At 35.4% G+C, this 22,024-nt stretch overlaps 2 protein-coding genes across 2 annotated transcripts; both read left to right on the forward strand.

Annotated features, from left to right (window-relative positions):
• The first annotated feature begins 1,204 nt into the window (after nucleotides 1–1,204).
• Nucleotides 1,205–6,431, forward strand: LOC132160422 (small nuclear ribonucleoprotein-associated protein B'-like). Its single transcript, XM_059570109.1, has 7 exons — nucleotides 1,205–1,366; nucleotides 1,962–2,113; nucleotides 2,281–2,392; nucleotides 3,554–3,706; nucleotides 4,559–4,682; nucleotides 4,884–5,009; nucleotides 6,265–6,431. Exons 1-7 carry the CDS (start codon nucleotides 1,364–1,366, stop codon nucleotides 6,300–6,302), a joined length of 708 nt encoding a protein of 235 aa, XP_059426092.1. The 5' UTR covers nucleotides 1,205–1,363; the 3' UTR covers nucleotides 6,303–6,431.
• A 1,102-nt stretch (nucleotides 6,432–7,533) lies between these two features.
• On the forward strand, nucleotides 7,534–21,874 carry ddx27 (DEAD (Asp-Glu-Ala-Asp) box polypeptide 27). The gene is made up of 21 exons (XM_059570372.1): nucleotides 7,534–7,823; nucleotides 11,557–11,706; nucleotides 11,787–11,846; nucleotides 12,312–12,498; nucleotides 12,588–12,637; nucleotides 12,758–12,841; nucleotides 14,069–14,174; nucleotides 14,268–14,441; nucleotides 15,756–15,906; nucleotides 15,986–16,085; nucleotides 16,817–16,958; nucleotides 18,394–18,547; nucleotides 18,626–18,707; nucleotides 18,780–18,957; nucleotides 19,482–19,588; nucleotides 19,693–19,789; nucleotides 20,363–20,454; nucleotides 20,627–20,747; nucleotides 20,826–20,916; nucleotides 20,989–21,060; nucleotides 21,677–21,874. Exons 1-21 carry the CDS (start codon nucleotides 7,737–7,739, stop codon nucleotides 21,690–21,692), a joined length of 2,301 nt encoding a protein of 766 aa, XP_059426355.1. The 5' UTR covers nucleotides 7,534–7,736; the 3' UTR covers nucleotides 21,693–21,874.
• Nucleotides 21,875–22,024: the final 150 nt, after the last annotated feature.

Raw genomic sequence — 22,024 nt, forward strand, 5'->3', positions numbered from 1 at the left:
AAATAAAATCACAATATTTGTGGGTCGTATTAGTGCAAAACTAAAAATGTGCTTTATTTTGAGAAAAATTAGGTCTGTGTGTGTTTTTGTGATGTTACAGCACTGAAATCATGCATATTCTGTTTATTTCAAAGATTTCGCTGCTTATTCAGATGCAAAACACAAAACCAGGACTGTCAATACCAAGGGATGAACTGTAAGTTACGGTTATGGAAGATCGGGATGTTTTTCTTGGTCTTGCTGCAGGGCACTTTATTTTAGCTCATCTTTTCTAATCGTTTTGATTTAAAGTGAAGGAAAGTGTCCAGCGAAACGCCTCCCATCTGATGATAAGATGCTACCTCTTTATTTTTTCTAAATCATGTAACAATTACAGCATATTAACATCAGTTAGGATTTGAATTATATTTATTTTTCTTAAGTGAATGTGTACAGTTGGATGATTAATATAAAAATACCAATTTATTCTCCGCTGAAGGAATAAAAAAAAATCATTTAAAAAACGTGTTGCTTCTTTTATTCTCGTTTATTGTGTAAATGAAAGATTACCAGGTTGCCAAAGTATTTTTTTCTAAATATAAAAGTGATGCATGCTTTTGAACACGTTTCAATGAAAGGACAAAAAAAAAGCATTAGATTCTGTTAAATTAGATTTACTTTTATTCAGGAAAAAAACACAATAATTAATAAATCTATAAAAAGACTTGCAATGGAAATAATAAAGTAGTATAAATAATACTAATAAACCAATAACAGTAAAGTACCTTTATTATTGTTAAATTAATACATACAATATTGAATGTTCCTTTGCGAGCAATTCTTTTTTTTTGTGAAAAGACAATAGGCTAATATTAAATTAATGAATAGTAATATTTATATATATATATATAAATTATATAAATACAGGCATGTAAATATTTAAAAAATATATATATACACTGCATGTATAGTAAGTCTATTCATATATACATAATAAATTTATATTAACATTATAATCTTTACTACATAAACATAAAAAAACAAGAACTCTTCAATTAAAAATCAAGGTTTACAAAATCTGTGATATATTTTTCAGTTACATAATTTGTTTTTCTGTGATATGTTGTGTGACAGTGCTTTTTTATTTCGCTAAAAAGAAGCCTGATTTAAAAAAAGAAAGAAAAAGAAAATAAATATAATCGTAAAATTTACTCTCAGAAGGTGCGTCAGACGGAAGCGGACAGTTTTAGATCGTGTTCCGTGTTTCCGGTCGGACTCTTTTCGCGTCGCACTCAGTCAAAAGACTCAGCGGAGGTTCGCGGGTCAATTTTTTTAAACAGTTTGGCAGAATCCGAATTAAATCGGAGTCATCCGAACAGCAACCATGGTAAGACTTTGCTATCTGCCTTATTAGTGTACGATTAAACAACTATCTTAATATTTCTGCGGTTAAGTGAAGATTCTGAATTAAAACTGTGTATCTTACGTCATCGTTACGTCGTTGATACGTATTGACAAAACAGCTTGCGATTTTCTAAGCTGAAAGCAGCCGAAAACAAATCAAACAAGGAATTTAAAACGCATAAGAAACAATAATAGTTTGTTTCTGAAACAAAATGCAGTAATCTTTCTCTAACATCCAGTCTTTAGACTGTGAATGAACGCTAATATGAACGTCGTTTTTTGCTCTTATAGCACACAGTTCGATTTAAATAATTTAATATGATTCCATAATTATACAAATCTAATTAAAAATGTATAAATTAAGTTTTGCAGCACATTCTCGGAGTTAGAATAGATTTGCATGCTTTAGGTATTCACGTTAACTAATGTATTTCTCTTTTTGAAGTATACATCCAAAGCACAATGGACACTAAGAATAACTTGTGTACCTTGAATAGAGTAAATAGTATAATAAAAGTCCTATTTATTTCCAGTGTCTGTGTCTTTAATGTTGTTTTTAACTCTTTCTTGTCTCCCAGACGGTGGGTAAGAGCAGTAAGATGTTGCAGCATATCGACTTCCGGATGCGCTGTATCCTTCAGGATGGACGAATCTTCATCGGCACGTTCAAAGCGTTCGACAAACACATGAACCTGATCCTGTGTGACTGCGACGAGTTCAGAAAGATCAAGTAAGTCCATCCTGAACATTACTCTGGGGATTTTAGGTACATGACCTCTCACACAGCGGCGCTGTTCGTGAAGAATCTTGCTTTCCGAGGCGTGCAATGTTTTTTAAGAATCTATTCAATTATTCCATACTCATGGATCAGTATTTTCTCGTCTGTGTCCTTCACAGACCCAAGAACTCCAAGCAGCCGGAGCGAGAGGAGAAGAGGGTTCTGGGTCTGGTTCTGCTCCGAGGAGAGAATCTTGTTTCTCTGACTGTAGAAGGACCGCCTCCTAAAGACGTGAGTCTGCTCTGAGTCTGATGGCGATAATTTGAATTAGACACTAGTATTGGACATAAACGAACACGTTAAATATTAAGTATTCAAACGTGTAAGTTCATATATTTGGAGTAAAGTTGAATTGAACTGCTGCATCAGTCACACATCGCTCCTCGTGATGACACCGATGCACCGCCACAGAAACAAGAATGAGATGCATTCTAACACAACTGTGGCATTAAACTCTTGTTTAAAATATTGCACATATATAGGTCGTTCGGATTGCTTGTTAAAGTGCAATGAAACACCTTATATCTGCAGACGATGTACTTCTGTTTGTGGATGGAAACTTTGTAACGGCCAAAACTCTGTATTTTGCATGCATCACATTATAGTGCGGTGTGCATGAAAATAGTTATAAGGTGGCAGAGCGAACTTCTCATTCATAGTGCTTCTCATGTAGTAAGGCTGCACGATATTGGGAAAAAATGACATTGCGATATTGAATTTTTCTGCGATATATATTGCGATATGAAATCTAATCTAATTTTTTGTTACAAACAAAAATGGGGTGAGCAGATTTAGGGGCCGTTCACATATCGCATCTTTTGCGTGCGCAAGTTCGTTTTTTCCAATGTAGGTGTGCGGTATGCGCGCTCATAATGGAAGCGACGCTCGTTTTTTCCAGGTGCGTCCGCACCACATCGAGTTCAAAACATCTCAACTTTTCAGAGAGCCGCAAGCGCACCGCAGGTCATGTGACAAGAACTAACCAAGCAGCTTCATCCTTTCCCGTAACAACATTGAAAGCTCAGTCAAGTTTAAGGAGCAGCTGACCATAGCTGTATTAGGATTGCCATTTTGAAATAAATTTAGTAGCAGAGCTACTGCAAGCAAGTCCATTTATTCTTTGCTGACATTTCCGCGTGTTCATGGAGAGAGCAGGTCAAGGTTGCTTAGCAACAGTAGACGCCTCAGGAGCGCAAGTGGCTGAGCGCTTTGGACACATCGTGCAGCCCTATCATGTAGTCACATGCTGTGTGTTATAAGTTAAGTGGTCAGTCTTTAAGAGAAGGACTACGTGAGAACCACAATGGATAAGTTCGCTCTGATTCCTTGTTATTATTTCTATCGGCTCAACCCTGGTGTGAGTGCAGAGAGTGACGTGGTGTTTGTGTTTAGACTGGCATCGCCCGTGTGCCGCTGGCAGGAGTCGCAGGGGGTCCTGGGGTCGGCAGGGCTGCGGGGCGAGGCGTTCCCGCCGGCGCTCCGATGGGACAGGCCCCCGCTGGACTCGCTGGCCCCGTGAGGGGAGTCGGGGGCCCATCACAGCAGGTACAATTTAAAATTACTTTTGCTTCTAATTATTTATTTTTTTTTTCATTTTGAGATTTCTGAGGGCCATTGTTTCAGATTTTTAGAATTGTACTATTTAATGTTATTATTGTTAAATGCACTAATTTTTTTTTATAAATTGTGCAAGTGCAATAAAAACTGTTTGGATGAGCTATAAATACTTTTTCAAACTTTACAAAATATTTTTTTTTGATCGGGTCTTATTGGGAGTCATAGCCAGATATTTGTTTCGTTATAATATGTATTCCGTTCTTTAATGAATTGGCTTTTTCTTTAAAATATTTTACACTACTTTATACATCAACATTTAATTGTGATGCAATTTTAATTTTTGTTTTAATTGAAATATATTTTTAATATTATATATAATTTTTTGTAATTATATTAAAATTTTAGTTTTGTTACCATGTTAGATTTATAGTTAATCGGTTAATTATTGATATTTTATATAATGTTTTTAAAGTGCCCTGACTCAAAGATTTTTTTTTTGGTGAGATTTTACTAGAAAATAATTTAGAATTGATCACATTTATATATATTAAAAAAATGTATAATTTTAACTGCTGTATTTTTTGGTTTTCTTAGTTTTTATTTGGTGTTTTTGTAACTCTTGTATTATTGTAGCTCAGTTTTTGCGAGGAAGATGTGAAGTGAGATTCAGCCAAGTATGGTGACCCATACTCAGAATTTGTTAAGATGGCCTTAAATGCTGACATGGCAATAAAAATAAATTTTATTTTATTACAATTCAGTTTATTTTCTGCCATTGGAGTGTGAACCGACTCGTCCTTCTCTTGTCTGAAACATGTTCTTTCTCTCTCTCGGTCTCAGGTCATGACCCCTCAGGGGCGGGGCATGGCTGTGGGGACCAGTATAGCCGGCGCTCCCACACAGTATCCTCCGGGCCGGGGTGGACCTCTTCCTCCTCCGATGGGCCGAGGAGCTCCTCCTCCGGGTGAGTGTCTCGATCTGCAGCTGTGTGTTTCTGACGGCTGTGCTGATTCGGCGGCTGTGATGACATCAATGTTTTCTGAGGCTGATGACGAGTCCGCTCGAGTGGTAGCAGGATTACGCTGAGCTCAGAATCACATGGCTGGCATCATGCGGCGTGATGGTTAGGGTTCACCCCTCGTGCTAATGCCTCGCTCTGCTGCAGGTATGATGGGTCCTCCTCCAGGCATGCGGCCGCCCATGGGACTGCCGATGGGAATGCCGCCTGGCCGCGGCGCTCCGATGGGAATGCCTCCTCCTGGCATGAGGCCGCCTCCTCCTGGAATGAGAGGTGGGTTTTTTGTTAGGTTTACTAGTTCTTATGTCTATATACTAGGGCTGAGTAAAAAATATTGATGTCTTTGTTTGAATTGATTCTCGTTTTTATGAAACTATTGATCCCAAGAATCCTTTTTCAGTTAATGGATGCAACATTAAAACATGGCTCCCATCCAAATTAATCGCAATTGTGCTTTAAATTCTGCCTGTCAGTATTCAAACAATAAATGTTGTTTTGGCGCTGTTTAATGTGGAGTGACGTTTAACAGATGCACGTGAACTGATCAGCTCTTCCACTTTAATACTAGTTATAGTGCAAAATAAATATGACTAAACTAAGTTAAAAGAGAGAGTGCACCTTACAATCTGGATCCTGTCTCATGTAATCTCTCATTTAGTGTTTCAGCCACAAAAAAGACATCTATATAACGGCTTGTAAACAATGTCACGTAACGTCACATTTAACTCACAAACAAACATATTCAGCAAATATGCATTTATATCATTTTGAAAAATCTTAGAATGGCTAATGAACATTTAATTTCACAAACTTTGTTGTATCCAGCTTTGATTTCTTTTGAAGTGTGTGTGTATCCAGCATGATCACATGATCTCTGTGTGACGGTCAGTCCATGTGAATTGAATGCTTTAAACATTAAACTCACGATTTAAAATTATTCTGCACTTTATGCATTCACCCACTGTCATATTCAAGTCATTTTCACTGTGTGATGTGTGTAAGATGAATGTTACTCTGGCTTTATTTGAAAAATATGATTCCCAATGCACACAAACTTCCCAGGTACCCTGTTGTTTCCAGTGTTTACTTCCTTTTAAAGTATATTTTTATTAAATGTATTTATTTGTGAAAAATAATTTGTCATCTGAAGTACATTTATTTTCAATTATTTTTTTAGTCCATTGTCAAATGATTACAAATTTCTTAAATATTAATAAAAATAAAAAATATATCGGCTATCGGCCCCCTGCTTTCCGAGATCTCGGCATTGGCTGTCAAAAAACACACATCAGTCGACCACTAATGTCTACAGTTCTTCAATGTTTAATATATTTATGACAGCCCGTTTATAAATGGATTTTTTTTAACTGTAATCTACTGGAAAGTGTTATGAATATCTTCCAGTCTAACATGATTGACAGTTTGGAATCTCTGTTTTAAATGGATCTGGTTTAAATGCACATGCAAATAAACTGCTTTTTTTTTTTCCTCTCTTTTGATTTTGAATTTGTCCTTTGTGTTTCCCCAGGTCCTCCTCTTCCAGGCATGCATCCTCCCAGACCTTAAACCTCTGCGCTGCATCTCTTCCTTGTATGGGACAGTTTGGCTGCAAGATCTTCTATAGATTGTTTTTTGTATTTTGTAATTTCTTTCCTTTTTTAAATAAAGTGTCAAATTGACATTTATGTTTTAAAAGGACTCTTTTTTTTTTTTGCTTTCAGTTGATACCAATTAAACAAAATATTTACCATTTTAAATATAAAAATTAAATCAGTGCCAATTAAATTGTTCTGATGCAACTAAATGACATTTATTAATATTTCAGTGTTTCTAATGTTCTTTTAATTTGTCTAATTAACAGTTCTGTGAGAGGTAGAATTTATGCATTCAGCTTCTTGTAAATATATAGTTGTTTTAAATGTAGAATTGTATAACTTTATAGTATTTTAATGTAGTTTTTTTTACGGTTTTAAACTTTTTGAGTTTTTATATTCATAATATACCACTATATATCAGTTTTTATATGAAAGTACAGTGATGCAAAGACCCGTTTGGATGATGCATAAAGTTCATGTTCGAGATCCACCCTCTTAATGAAGAAATAAAACTACTTTCAAGCTGATTTTCTGTTAGACATTTTCAGAGGCATAGGGTATTAATATACTAGTTTATATTTTTAAACTCGTGGAAGTTTATTTGTGCACTTTATTGCTTTCACTTTAAAATTCAGCCACTTGATATGAAAAACATTCATTTATTGTTCATATGTGCATTTACACTGACAAATGGCACAGAGGCATTTGTAAACGTGATGCAAATGTTCAGATGTATTTTATTTTTTTTTACCTTTTTTTTTATTTTTATTGTTACTAATAGTGTTAGTATTTTAAATGGCGAAATTTTAATATATATATATATATATATAATTTTTTTTTTTTTAATTAAGTTGATGGTTTATTATATTTTATACTTATTTATCTATATATTTTTCTGCTAGGTTGTAAAACGAATCCTGGGACTCAAAACCTTTTCAAAACGTTTCCCTGAAAGGATAGCAATGGCCAATATTAGCTTTTCTTTCTTTCTTTTTTGATTGTTTTAATGACATTTTTTATTCAGAGACCGTCTAAAGTACATATGCAGTCATCTTCAGTCTTAACTGACTTCATGTAATTTTAATCGTTTGTGTTAAATGATGTACTTTATCAGAAGAAGAGGCGTCTTCCGCGCCGCTAGGTGTCAGTGTGCTCTCATGAGGCCGCCGCAGCCGCTGATCAAGAGCCGTGAGAGAATGACGCAGATCCGCCTCTTCAGCGACGCACGTGTGGAAGTCAGCATTGGACGCTGCTCGTGTGTCAAACACACAACTACATGTTTAAGATTTCTTAAACTGTAAGACCTAGTCTCCTTTAGGTAGTTAGTTTTATTTGTAAAGATATACGCTATATTTCTATATAGTTTCGGAGTGTGTGAAGTTTATTTCGCGAGAGCAGTACAAATATGTTTTCCGATCTGGATCTGATCCGAACTATCGATGATAATGATGAAGTTCCTGATGATCCGGATTCAGCGTCTGACGAAGAAGCCGTAAGTTCACTTTACTGCCTTTATAGGTTTTATTTTGGCCCGTATCGTGGTGATGCTACGTTGTTTGAGAATTTACCGTGGTATTACCATGTGTCGAGGTGTAAATTAGCATGGTAAATTATGTTGTTTGACGATGCTCCATGTTAGTGCTCTGTTTTGAGCCTTAAACTATGGTAAAACTGTTTTTGGTGTGCACCATCATGGTACTACGTTGTTTAAGGATGTACCGTGTTTTGAGTAGCGCTGTCAAACGATTAATCGCGATTAATTGCATCCAAAATAAAAAAAATGTTTAGATATGTGTAGTGTGTATGTCCATTATGCATATATATTGTACACAAAGGCAAACTGTTTACAATTCCGATTATCTTTATGACTAAAAGAAGTTGCTTCCACGGTTAGAAGGAAAAAAACTGTAGTCTTTAGACAATGTAGTCTGTTGATTATCATAATAAAATACAGTCAGTCAAACATATGGGGGAAAAAAAATGTTTATGTTTAAATATGTAATAAAATCTGTGCTGTTAAGTGTGGTCTTATGCAAAAATTTAGTTTTATGTAGATATTGGAACGCGAGAGAAGTAGGCTATAATAAATAATAATTTGGCATTCAAATACATCGCAAATACGGAAACATTTTGGTTTTGTGTAGAATGAGAGACCTGACGTTGGTTTTCGGTTTCATTTTAGCCTAAATTAATTCGTTTTGGCTTATCGTATATTTTGCTATAACTTCTTATAGGTTATTAATTATTATTGTTCTTTATTATATATATCAATAGGCTACTTTTAATTGAAATGATTTGTTGTGGAGTGAGGGGAACTAAAATAGCAAAGCTATGTTTACATTGTTTATTATAATGTTTGTAAACATTTAACGTCAACATTAGGCCTATTTCTAAATTAAATAATAAAATGCGACTTATTAATAGGATATGCGACGTATGTTTTATTTTGTCTCTCAAAAAAAAATTTAGTGTTTAGTAAATTTTTGTAAAATGTAGCCCATTTAAACAAAACCGCAAACCTTTTTTTGAATATTTTTATAAATGACTGAAAATAAATAACTTTTTAAACTGTTTAACTGATTGTTTTAATCGGTCAAAACTCTTAACGGTCGATTAACGGTTAACTGGTTAAAAATGAACATCCCTAATGGGGAGTGCCTTGGAGTACCATGGTATATGACCATACATATACAAATATGACCATATATATATATACAGGGCCGGTTCTAGGGTGAGTGGAGATCCGGGGCTTAGCCCAGAAAAATCCATCAAATATAAAATTTGGAATACAGAAATATGAAATTATGAAAAAAATTAGAATGGTACTTTGCCACTAGGTGGCGGAATGCCACTGCCTTAATGAGTGAATCGGTCAGTCATTTAAGCAATGGATTCGTTAGAAACGGATGATTCATTCAGAAAAAAGTAAGCAACTGTTTTTATGAATGGTTCAGTGAATCATTTACTCAAGCAAATTTATTCAGTAAACACCGCTGTGTGTTGCTGCAGAGCACAACAACATGCTTTGTTTGGAACCATTTCCTTTGCGAAATGTCTTTTTTTTTTTTTATCTTGTTTATTGCATTGTTGCCCTGACCATGCTAACCAAACATTATAACTGCTCTGTGTGTGTGTGTGTCCTAAAGACTGTGCTGCGCAACCGTTAACGGTTAGATGTTCAAAATGTAACGTTAAATCAGACACAATTTAAAACCGAAAAAGAAATATAATACTATGATTAAAATTTACAGATACCTGAAGCTGTTGTATCTTGGCGTTCAAGTGTTGCCTGGGGGTGTTTTACTTCCTTTTTTTTTTTCTTTTTTTGTGAAGAATTTTGAAATATCCATCTTAATTTTCTAATAAATTGATCTAGTAAAATACTACACGCCAACAAACCGCCTGCCTCCAAAAGATCTCATTTCATTGGCTGGATCGTACAGACGCTCATCGATGGTTGGACAGTTTCCATGTCAGTCAGAAGCACTAGACTCAGTATCCGGTTTTCGTCGGGTGTGAATGACAAGGCATAAATTGACAGACACTGTAGACTTGACAGTCGAGAGAGATTTATTTATTTATTTAAATTCTAATATAAATTACTTTATTGGGCATGAAAACTCATTGATGGCATGGTGGTAAAAACATTCGGGGCTCCAGCCCCCTTAGCCCACCCCTAACGCCGGCCCTGTATATATATATATATATATATATTCCTGACCTGCATTTTTTAAAAGTAGTAAATGCTTATCGTAGCGTCATTGGGCCATAGACGTAAGAACTAGGCAAAAAAAACAAAAACAAAAAATCTTTAAAAAATTCTAATTTTGTCAAGAATTATAAAAAAAATCGTCAATAAGCTAATAATTTGTTCTATAATAGTCTAGTCTGGCTATGTCTATTTTTATGTTTCTGTTCAGCAGACAGTGAGGTTCGGGTTTGTTTCTGATCAGAGCTCGTGAGCGGAGAGCACATTTCTCCATATATTACGCTCCGCTCGCTCATTCCGTGGGGTCTCGCTCAACCCAGAATGGCCTGCTGGTTCGAAAATATGCAAGGAGACATTTAATTGTTTAGTAATAAACTGGTGTTTTCTGTGTCACTGCAAAGATGAAGTTGTCGATGCGGACTCGCCACACCAGAGAGAAATGCACATTTCATATGGATTACATAATCAGAGAGTAGCCTATTTATTTTGGTTTTAATATTTTCATTTAAAAGTAGGCATTTCAAGCTTTCTGTAATATATAGCCTATATTTCTCAAATCTGCGAGGCACAAGCTGACTTTTGGCACCCTCCAGTTTAGGGTGACCAGACCTCCCGAAATATTCAGTCCCGAAATATAAACTGTTGTCCCGAATCCTGAATCTGGCCCTAATTGTCCCGAAAATTATACTTAAGCAAAATCTTGAGTAGTTATTGTCTGATAAACATTAAAAACTGTCTGCGGAGGTTGAGTCGTCCTGCAACCAGCCCCCGCCAGCTGCTCATTGGCTGCAGCATCTTTTTTCTAAGTTCTAAAAAAATACCGTAGGCGGCTCGAATTTAGATATTCATTTATCTAATTAATCTATATGCACAAAGACAATACGACCCTTTTGTCCCCTTTTTGTTTTAAATCTTGATGAAGAGAGCGCAAGTTTCTGCAGCTGCGAGGAGGACAGTGATGCACGTGTACAGGAGTGATTGACAGTTTGCGGCACTGTTTAAAAAAAAATCCTCCGCTACACAATTATTTTGTTATTCTTATATATATACCGTATTTTTCAGACTATAAGTCGCACCTGAGTATAAGTCGCATCAGTCCAAAAATACGTCATGATGAGGAAAAAAACATATATAAGTCGCACCAGACTATAATTCGCATTTATTTAGAACCAAGAGAAAACATTAGTCTACAGCCGTCAGAGGGCGCTCTATGCTGCTCTGTGGTAGACCACAGGAGAAACTAACTTTTCTGTTAGTTCATTTCTCTTGGTTCATGTCAAATTAATTTTGATAAATAAGTCGCACCTGACTATAAGTCGCAGGACCAGCCAAACTATGAAAAAAAGTGCGACTTATAGTCCGCAAAATACGTTATATGCAAACATGACCATGTACGTATATGCAAATACCATCTTAGATGAATGATGTGTTTTGAAGTACCGTAGTATTGCTGTCTGATACCATCAGTGCATCATGTTAAGGGTGTTAAAGTGTGTGTGTGTGTGTGTGTCGTCAGGAGCAGCCCATCGTGTTGAGTAAGCAGAAGCGCGCTCTAAAGGGCCGTGGCGCTGGAGACTTCAGCACTGGGTTCGAGTTCGGCGAGCGGGACGGTCTGTACAGTGAGGACTGGGTCATGGCAGACGTGATGGCACAGCTCAAGAAGAGAGTGAGTGAGACTCTCACCTCACAGCTCAGGGCTGGTGATCTCGTTAGTCACGCTGAATAATCTTCTTCCTGCTTTTACAGAAAGCACCCACTACTCTGGACGAAAAGATCGAGAAAGTGCGGAAAAAGCGCAAGATTGAGGTAAGCCAATGTGTTCAGCATTCAAATGGAAAACATTGTAACAATATTACTGTGTGCACTGTATTTTTGATCAAGTAAATGCAGCCTCAGAGAGCAGACATTGATTTGTTTTTGAAAGAAGTTTTCAAAAGTTAGTTTGAAAATGTTTCTTGAATGATTTCTGAAGATCATGTGACACTGAAGACTGGAGGAATGATGCTGAAATAAGAAATACATTTAACAGAAATAAATTACATTGTATGATATATTCACATAGAAATTTTTTTTTTTTAATTGGAAAACATTTTCATATTTTTTACTATATCTTTGATTAAATAAATGCAGCCTTGGTGACTAGAACAGACTTAAAAAACTTCCAAAATGTTGACCACCAGATATCTTATTCCATGTTATTTTCCATATCTTTATTTTATGGTTTTGTGTATGTGACTGAAATGCTTCTGAAATATTTCTTTGTATTTGCAGGAAAAAACTCAAAAAGAAAGCAAGAAAACGGAAGCTTCTGCCTCTAAACCGGAAAACGAGAATGAAGATGAGGAGGATGATGATGATGATAAAGAAGACGATGAAGAATCAGGTGGAGATGATGATGGTGAAGAGGTAGATGAAGATGAGTTCTCATCAGGTGATGAAGAGGTGCTCAAGAAAGCAGGTGTGTGTTGACAGTCAATGGAAAGCCTTCATTATTGTTCTCTATGAACAGTTGTGCTATATATATACACACTCTTTCTTTTCTTCCAGACACTTTGAGAGAAAAGCAGAAGAAAGGCAAGAGGAAAGCAGCAGAAACTGTGAGTATGGCTGGGTTCTCTTGAGCTGCTGTAGTTTATGGGATTTTCTGGAGGTTTGCTCAGTGTTTACTCCTGCTCTCTCTCCCTCCCCCCCCCCCCCCCCCCTCTCTCTCTCTCCAGCCCGAAGCGTTTTTTGAAGACGCCTCTCAGTATGACGAGAACCTCACCTTCCAGGATATGAATCTGTCCAGACCTTTACTGAAGGCGAGTCTGACGTCACATGCATCTGATTCTTTCCAGCCTTTTGTGTTCTTTGTATTGGTTATTTTATTTTTTTATCTTAAATTACTTTTTTGTTTTCTGAAAATAACATCAGTTTAGTTTATTTATTTATTTATTCATTCATGTTAGGTAAACAAAAATGTTAGCCTTAACCCTTTAGGCGCCAGAGGTTTTTTGCTAAAACGTTCAATTTTGACAATTTTCAAAAGGCTATTTATTAAAAGTAATAAAAGATAGAGACTGTCAATTATAAAAATATTAAGGATGACCCAATGTTTATGTAGGGATTACATTTTCCCATCTAATTTGCATATTATGACGTCATATGGTGGTGGCCATCTTGAATTATAGAATTTTCATGAAAAGTCACATGTTTAAATGATAAAATCAACACTCTGACCCCGGGAAACATTGTTCACACTACTGACATTGGCCAAAGGACCATCTACATTGGGCAAAGGATTCACTGTTTGTGCTTGGTGGAGGGCTATGCTTTCACTTTCAGTATCACCGTCATCTCCGAATGAAGATATTCCCCTTCAGAATCAGGGTCCGCGAATAGAAGTCCCAACACTTCATTGCGGGTTTATTGAAGCTTTATTGATGCCATTAGATAATAATAATAATAATGCCAATACTCACTGACGTTGACAATATTGCTCTGATAAAATGGCTCACTCTCACACTAGCTTCGCTTTTGTTCGCACTGATTCAATGCGCTCTAGCTCGAAGATTTTGTATAGAAGCATGACGTTTTTTTGAGTCAGATATGAAGTATTACATGTCTGCCATCTGGTGCAGGGGAGGTCGCATGAAATTTGACACCCTATTTGACAAAATCGGCCGTTTTATTCAGTGCCGCATCTTGTCGAGTAAACTCAACCGTGGCGCCAAGAGGGTTAATGCACTGTAAGTCTGCTAAATGCATTAATTTTATTTAAATTTATTTATTTTGAAATGTTCGTTATCGTTTTCTAGTGGTATTTTTGACGTAGTGATGTCTATTTAGGCTGCAGTTTAAAGAGTTACTGCTTTGATGACAGTGAATACATTTCTTGAGATAAAAACATTTGCATGTGGTGTTACATTTTTATGTTTTAATAGTCTGTTAATCATCATTTGCATCTGAATCGATCTGTGCACCCTGTGTTGGCTCTTCAGTAGAGGATGCACAGTGTTTCTGAAGTGTTTTTTCTTGTGTTTCTTTAGGCCATCTCTACTATGGGCTTTAAGCAGCCCACTCCCATTCAGAAAGCCTGCGTCCCTGTGGGGCTGCTGGGAAAAGACATCTGTGCATGTGCAGCCACTGGCACTGGTGAGATCTCCGTCTGTTTGATTTGACCAGAAAGAAAGAATGAATATGAATGAGTTTTTCTGTGGATGGATGTGACTGGTTTGTGTGTCTCAGGTAAGACGGCGGCCTTCATGCTGCCCGTGCTGGAGCGTCTGATCTACAAGCCCAGAGAGACACAGGTGACCCGTGTGCTGGTTCTGGTGCCGACCCGAGAGCTGGGCATCCAGGTGCACTCGGTCGCTCGCCAGCTGGCTCAGTTCACCAGCATCAGCACCTGTCTGGCCGTGGGTACGCTTCAGCTTCTGTAGTATTCATCCATTTTTTTTTTTTTTAGTTTTTTTTTTTTTTTTTTTTTTAGTACTTTATTCTAAATTTTAGTTTTAGTAATGCTGTTACGTGCTCTTGGCATTTTTATAAAAATGTTTACATATTTTTGATTCTATTTAGCTTCTTTTTTTTCTCCTTTTTCTTTAGTTGTCAGGTGAATTTTCTAATTAAGTTTTACATTTAATATTTTAACTTAATATTATCTTTTTATTTCATGTAATATTCTAGCTTAATTTTTTTTAATCATTTTAAATGTTTTAATTTAAAAGTATTAGTAATTATGTGCTTTTGTAATTTTTTTTTTTATATATATATTTGTAAGTATTTTCTTTAATTTTAGTACTTCAACCTAAACTTTACCATTTTAGTACTTTTAATAAAAGTAATTTTAGTTCTTTAACCTAACATTTATTTATTTATTTTAGTGAGTAATACTGTTATGTGTTCTTGGCATCTTTATAAAAATTGTAAAATATTTTTTTATTTCATGTTCTTTAAACATTTCTATTTAGCTTTTTTTAATTTCCATCTCTTTTTAGTTGTCAAGTGAACTTTCTAATTTTTTAATTGAACATTTTTTTTTAGCTTAATTTATTTTCTAAACAATGTTTTTTTAATATTAGTAATGTGCTTTTGTCATTTATAATTTATATTTTTTTATTTAAAAAAATATATTTTAGTACTTCAACCTAAACTTTCTTAAGTTTAATTTAATATTTTTAAGCTTAATTTTTTTAAACAACTCTAAATGTTTTATTTTTAAAGTATTAGTAATAATGTGCTTTTGTCATAAAAAAAAAATAATATATATATATATATTATTTAATATATCTCATATATTTATTATATTTTATTTCAGTTTGTGAAATGTTTAGTACTCAAGCCTAAACATAAAAATGTTAGTACCTTTTATTAAAAGTAATTTTAGTACTTAAACCAAAAAAGATAAATCTAATAATGTTTTTTTTTTTTGATTTCAGCAATTCCAAGTGCTAATTTTATGTTGTATTATTTTTTAATACATCAGTTTTATATCAGTTTTTGGTTTAGTAATTTATTGCTTCAACTTATACTTATTAAATATAGTTTATTTGTCAAGACTGCATTTATTTCAACTTTATTTATAATAACAGCAGAGATTATGAGCCCTGTTGCTTTAGTTCTGTCTTTCACATGTTAAAATGAGACACTAGGTTTTGGAATATAATGAGGCAGTGGATGTACTGTTAGAAATGAAGGCAGGAAGTGTTGAGATGTTTGTGATGTGTCTGTCAGGTGGGCTGGACCTGAAGTCTCAGGAGGCGGCGCTGAGGGCGGGGCCAGACGTCCTGATCGCTACACCTGGACGCCTGATTGACCATCTGCACAACACGCCCTCGTTTGAGCTCAGTCAGATCGAGATCCTCATCCTGGACGAGGCCGACAGGTGAGAGCCAGACTCCCAGAGCCACAGAGGAGACGTGCTCAGTGCTTGGCTGGTTATTTACACCTGTGTCTTTGCTCAGGATGCTGGACGAGTACTTCGAGGAGCAGATGAAGGAGATCATCAGGATGTGCTCCTATCAGAGACAGACCATGCTGTTCTCAGCCACCATGAGTGAAGAGGTGATGACTGCACTTCAGTCAATGCTTTACGTCGAAATCAGGTTATCATGCAAGTAATAAGAGTAAAAAGTGATAGACGGATAAAAATCCATCCAAATAAATTAATATAGAAATGTAAGTATATAAAATAAATGCATGAAATAAATACATAAAGGAATAAGTAAATGCAAAAAATAAAACTAAATAAATAGCATAATACCAATTTCAAAAGCATAATTTATTTACCGACTATCTTGTTTACCCATAAATATCTTTATATATCAGCTCCAAATATTGGATGTACCAGTGGAAGTATAAGAGAAAGATATATGGATAAAAATCAAATCAATTATTAACCATATCAAAATAAATAAAATGCATATAAAATACATTAAATATATACATTAATTGCAAAAATAAATAATGCATAAAAAATATGCATTAAGATGCACAAATACATCATTTGTTTTGTTTCTCTACTGACAAAAAAAAAATTGAGATCGTCTTGTTTTCTCGTAAAAACATTCCGTTCCAAACGCTTGCACCACTGATCATATCAATATCAGGCATTATTAATTATTTTTATCAGTTTGATTAGGTCAGTACTAGAGATCAGGATTTATTTCTATAATTTGCACAATTTAGATTAAAGACAAAAGCTTATTTTAGCCATCATATGGGTTGTGTGCTGTATATAACGCTATTTTTGGCTCTCACCTCTACATCGGCGTGTTTTCCTCGTTTCTCCTCAGGTGAAGGATCTGGCGTCCGTGTCGCTGAAGCAGCCGGTAAGGATCTTTGTGAACAGTAACACAGACGTGGCTCCGTATCTCAGACAGGAGTTTGTGAGGATCAGACCCAATAAAGAAGGAGACCGAGAGGCGATCGTTGCAGGTAAGGTGCCCTAATTAGTGACCTCGCTGGTCTGCTGTCTGCTTAGGGTGATGTGACCTATCTCTAGTGCTTTTCATTGACCGTAAATCACTTGTGATCCACACGAAACACTCACAATGATTCCAGTAGAGTCTGGCGTTACTGTGTTCCTCTTAGCAAAAATAAAAATGCATGATCACTTATGAATGTGCTCTTTTCAAATTGTTGAGCTATTTACAATCAAAAATTTAAATAAAAAATATATTTATAATGTATCTTTCCTTTGAAACTGTCCATTATCTTTGAAGAAAATATTTTGAGCTCATTGCAGTCAGTGTTTTTTTAGTATGTAGTATTGTTTAATTTTTTTGATCTTTTTATATATATATATATATATATATATATATATATATATATATATAATAATTTGTTAAATAAGTTTAGTACTTAAACTTAAAAATGTTAGTACCTTTAATAAAAGTAATTTTAATACTTCAACCTAAAATAAGAAATCTAATAATACTATTTTATAGCTTTTTTTTTAATAAAAAAATATTAAAATATAGTTATAATGTATCTTTCCTATAAAACTGTCCTTTATCTTTGAGGAAAATTTTGAAATAATTGCAGTCAGTGTTTTTTTAGTATATAGTACTGTTTTATATATATATATATATATATGTATGTATATATGTATGTATGTATGTATGTATGTATGTATATATGTATGTATGTATATATGTATGTATGTATATATGTATGTATATATGTATGTATATATGTATGTATGTATGTATATATGTATGTATATATGTATGTATATATGTATGTATGTATGTATGTATGTATGTATATATGTATGTATATATGTATGTATGTATGTATGTATGTATGTATGTTTTTATATATAGAATTTTTTTTTAGATATATTTGTAATTTTATTTTAGTTTGTTAAATAAGTTTAGTACTTAAACTTAAAAATGTTAGTACATTTAATAAAAGTAATTTTAGTACTTCAACCTAAAATTAGAAATCTAATATTATTTTATTGCTTTTCTTTAGGTTTCAGCAATTCTATGTGCTAATTTTATGTTTTATTCTTTTAGGATTAACTTCATTTTAAACTGTTTTTTTTTTTTTTTTTTTTTTTTTTTAATGATTCTCTTCAGCTTTAATTTTATGTTTAGTTTTAGTGATTGTAATACTTTTTAAAAATGTAAATCATTTGATTTAGCTTTTACAGTCACTGAAAAACAATACAGTGCGATGCATGCAGTTTCAGTGGCCAGAACCAAACAATTGTGTGATGCCTAATGTTTGAAGAGTCATCAAAGTTAACTTATGATGTCTAAAAAATGCTGTCTAGTTAGGCAGCGCACTAGGGTTTGGAACAGAGTCAAACCTGGACTGATTTTAATTCTGAAACACATGTATTAAATCCAGTCATTGTCCGCAGCTCTCCTGACCAGAACCTTTCAGGATCACGTGATGCTCTTCACTCAGACGAAGAAGCAGGCTCACCGCATGCACATCCTGCTGGGCCTGATGGGGTTAAAGGTCGGCGAGCTTCACGGAAACCTCTCGCAGACGCAGAGATTGGAGAGTCTGAAGTGAGTTTCATGCATTTAAAGAAACACAAAGGTTTGCCTTGAATAGACTGCTGCATGAAAGACTTTCTGGTGTTTCAGGCGTTTCAAGGATGAGCAGATTGATATTTTAGTGGCTACAGACGTCGCTGCCAGAGGTCTGGATATAGACGGAGTCAAAACGGTGAGTTTGCATCTAATATCTGTGTTGGTGAAACCCCAGAGAACGCAGTCTGAAATGCATGTGTGTCTGCAGGTGATAAACTTCACCATGCCCAACACTGTGAAGCATTACGTGCACAGGGTGGGCCGAACGGCTCGTGCCGGGAAAGTGGGCCGATCCGTGTCTCTCGTGGGAGAGACCGAGAGGAAGATGCTGAAAGAGATTGTTAAGAAAGCCAAAACCGCCGTCAAAGCTCGAGTCATTCCTCAAGGTAATGGTCTTGTCGAGTTAAACTCACAACTGTGCTCCAGCTTAACCAAATCTCTCTGAGTCGCTTGTTTCTGTGTTCCTGGGGCCCAGTGGTAGAGCTCTGCATAGCAGCGCAAAAGGTTGTGGGTTCGATTCCCAGGGAACACGCTAGGTAAAAAATGTTAGACTGAATGCATTGTAAATCGCTTTGGATAAAAGCGTCTGCTAAATGCATTTTTTTTTTTTTTAGAGTGATCAGAAAGTACATTAAAAGTAATTTAAATATTCGAATGGTTGAGTGCAAAGCTGTTTAAACTCATTTCAGTCGATGTTTTGTTAATGCAACTTATTGTGTTCCTTATAGTGTCTTTGCATGATCTTAAAAAGCTCTTGAAGTATCTCCACAAAACCTGCAGAATCCCTGAAAATCATAATGATCTGAAAAACTGCTAAAAATCCTCATCCGTTGACACGCTCTCATGTAATGCATTGTTTTGTATCAGAGATGACTCTGTTGTTAAAGTGTGTTCTCTGGCCGTCTCTCAGAGGTCATCCTGAAGTTTCGGGATCTGATTGAGAAGCTGGAGAAGGATGTGTACGCTGTATTACGCTTGGAGAAGGAGGAAAAGGAAATGGCTCATTCAGAGGCGCAGGTCTGTTTATTTCAAATAGTCACTTGCATTCATGTATGATTTAACACACTTTGGCTCCTGTAGTTACTCGGATGTGTGTGTTTCATCTTTCTGTTGTTGTTTAGATCAGTTCAGCTCAGAAGAGGTTAACTCAGGCTGCAGACGAGAAACAGGCGCCAAGAACGTGGTTCCAAACGCACGAGGAGAGAAAGAAAGAGCGCAGTGAGTTGAATTTGTTAAAAGTGGTCTCTTCTGCTCACTAAGACAGCATTTATTTAATCAAACATGCAGTAAAATAGTGAAATATTATTTCAATTTAAAAGAAATGTTTTCTGTGTGAACCTCTGTTAAAGTGTAATTTATTTCTGTGATGCTCCGCTGTATTTTCAGCATCATTCCTCCAGTCTTCAGTGTCACATGATCTTCAGGAATCAGAATAATATACTGATTTACTGCTCAAGAAACATTTCTGATTATTGTGTTGAACACAGTTGTGCTGCACAATATTTTAGTTGGAAATGGTGCTACATTTTGTTTTTCAGACTTTTTTTTTTTTTTTTTTAAGAATTTTAGTCTTTTTATAACATTATAAATGGCATTACTGTCACTTTTGATCAATTTAATGCATCCTTGATGAATAAAAGTACTTTATCAAACTAAGTACGATTGTGAACACAGCAGTGAGAAAATGTAGTACACGTAATTTCTATGTGTATTTAATATTTTAATAATTGTTTGTGTGTGTTTGCATTTTTCATCTCATCTCACATTCATTTTCTTGTTCTTGTGACAAAGTGACAAAAGCGCTGCAGGATTTTGATTTGGCTCTGAGAGGAAAGAAGAAACGTGCTCAGTTCCTGAAACAGGGCAAGAAGAAAGAGTTAACGGTGAGATTATTTCATCAAACTGTCTTTTTCGCTTTATGCTTTTATGACCTGGCTTTGTGCATCACTGATCCATCTGAAATTAAATTAACTGAATCTTTAAAGAGTTCTAGCACTGTTTGCTGCATCAGATCTGTGTATTTGAATGTTTAACGTGTGTGTGTGTGTGTCCCAGGCGGAGGAGCGAGCTCAGTTCGAGGTGCTGAAGTCTCAGATGTACGCCGAACGAGTCGCCAAACGTGATCGCAAGCCGAAGCGAGCCAGAGCCATTCCTGAAGAAGAACCTGTGAAGAAAGGTCAGCAGATGAACACTTGAGGTTTAGAAAACATGCGTTTGAATTCAGTTTCTGACTGTTTAAACTTTCTTCTCCCAGTTTCCAAAGACAAGGGCGGCAGGAAGAAGTCCATGTTTGATAAGGAGCTCACGAACACCAGCAAGAAAACTCTGAAGCAGTACAGAGCCGGGTGTGTATGATACTCAAGAGTTCAAGGCTTTGTGTGTTTGTCTTCGAGTCTAACAGTGATTCCTCTGTCTAGGCCGTCTTTCGAGGACAGGAAGAGACTCGGCATTCCTAACAAGAAAGGAGGACGCTTCAAGTCAAATGCCAGGTGAGATTTATTACAATCAACTCCCCTTTAGATATGCATGCAACAAAAAGACATTTTTAGAATGGTCAGACTTTTATTTCAATTAACAGAGCAGTCAATGGAAACAGACTGATGTAAAAACACAAAAACAAATCATATAATGCATCATGTGGGAATTATGGGGGATTTAAATTATGTTGCTATATTAAAGTAAATTATGAAATATAAAATAAAATACCTTGAAATTAAATGTAGTGGAAAATGCAATTTATTGCAATTACAGAAGATTAACAAGGTGAAATGTATTTATGCATTTTGTTGCACTTTTGATTGTTTATTGCTACATTCCATTATTTTATTAATCATTTTATACTGGCACTGATAAATTACTGCATTGAGAATCTTATTTTTTTTTTTCTGCATGCACGGAGTGTGATAAGGAAAAGGGTATTTTAAATACTTTATGAAAATACACAAATATTTTATTGTGGGATTTAAATTCTCTGAAGCCATTTTAAACGTGTTTGCAATTATTTCAAGTTGGAAAAGAAATCTATTTAAGGTCTGTTTTAACTTAATGTCTTAATGAGTGTTTTTGCCTGCTGTCTCATCTCAAGTCTTTTATGCGTCTTTGTAGGTACAGAAGAAAGTGAAGGCGTTCCTGATGTGTCAGCCTAACATCACCCTCTAAATCATTTTATCATCATCATCATCCTCCCTCCAAACCTTCCCCTAAATAAACTTCTACATCCTGTTTACCGTGTGCTTCTGTGTGTCACGGTACGAACCAGTGACTAATGAGCGTCAGAAATCAAATTGATTTCCCTCAAATCAAGCCAAATGATTCCTGCAGAGCGAGATGATGAATCAGGAAACGCCTTTATCAGACGACCTTCGATCTAATGCAGAGGGAAACTCCCTGTAACCATACAAAAAATAAAATAAAAGAGACTCCAACAGTATTCTGCACAGTAAACATGCATAA

The sequence above is a fragment of the Carassius carassius genome, chromosome 17, assembly GCF_963082965.1.
Source record: "Carassius carassius chromosome 17, fCarCar2.1, whole genome shotgun sequence".
Lineage (NCBI taxonomy): Eukaryota > Metazoa > Chordata > Actinopteri > Cypriniformes > Cyprinidae > Carassius > Carassius carassius.

What these genes read in the sequence shown, in the direction of transcription:
- LOC132160422 (XM_059570109.1), top strand. An exon ending in TCGGGGGCCCATCACAGCAG is followed by an intron (nt 3,707 to 4,558) that starts GTACAATTTAAA and finishes TCTCGGTCTCAG; the next exon opens with GTCATGACCCCTCAGGGGCG. An exon ending in CCGAGGAGCTCCTCCTCCGG is followed by an intron (nt 4,683 to 4,883) that starts GTGAGTGTCTCG and finishes GCTCTGCTGCAG; the next exon opens with GTATGATGGGTCCTCCTCCA.
- ddx27 (XM_059570372.1), top strand. Translation starts at nt 7,737, where the DNA reads ATGTTTTCCGATCTGGATCTGATCCGAACTATCGATGATAATGATGAA. An exon ending in AGAGGAAAGCAGCAGAAACT is followed by an intron (nt 12,638 to 12,757) that starts GTGAGTATGGCT and finishes CTCTCTCTCCAG; the next exon opens with CCCGAAGCGTTTTTTGAAGA. An exon ending in AGCTCGAGTCATTCCTCAAG is followed by an intron (nt 18,958 to 19,481) that starts GTAATGGTCTTG and finishes GCCGTCTCTCAG; the next exon opens with AGGTCATCCTGAAGTTTCGG.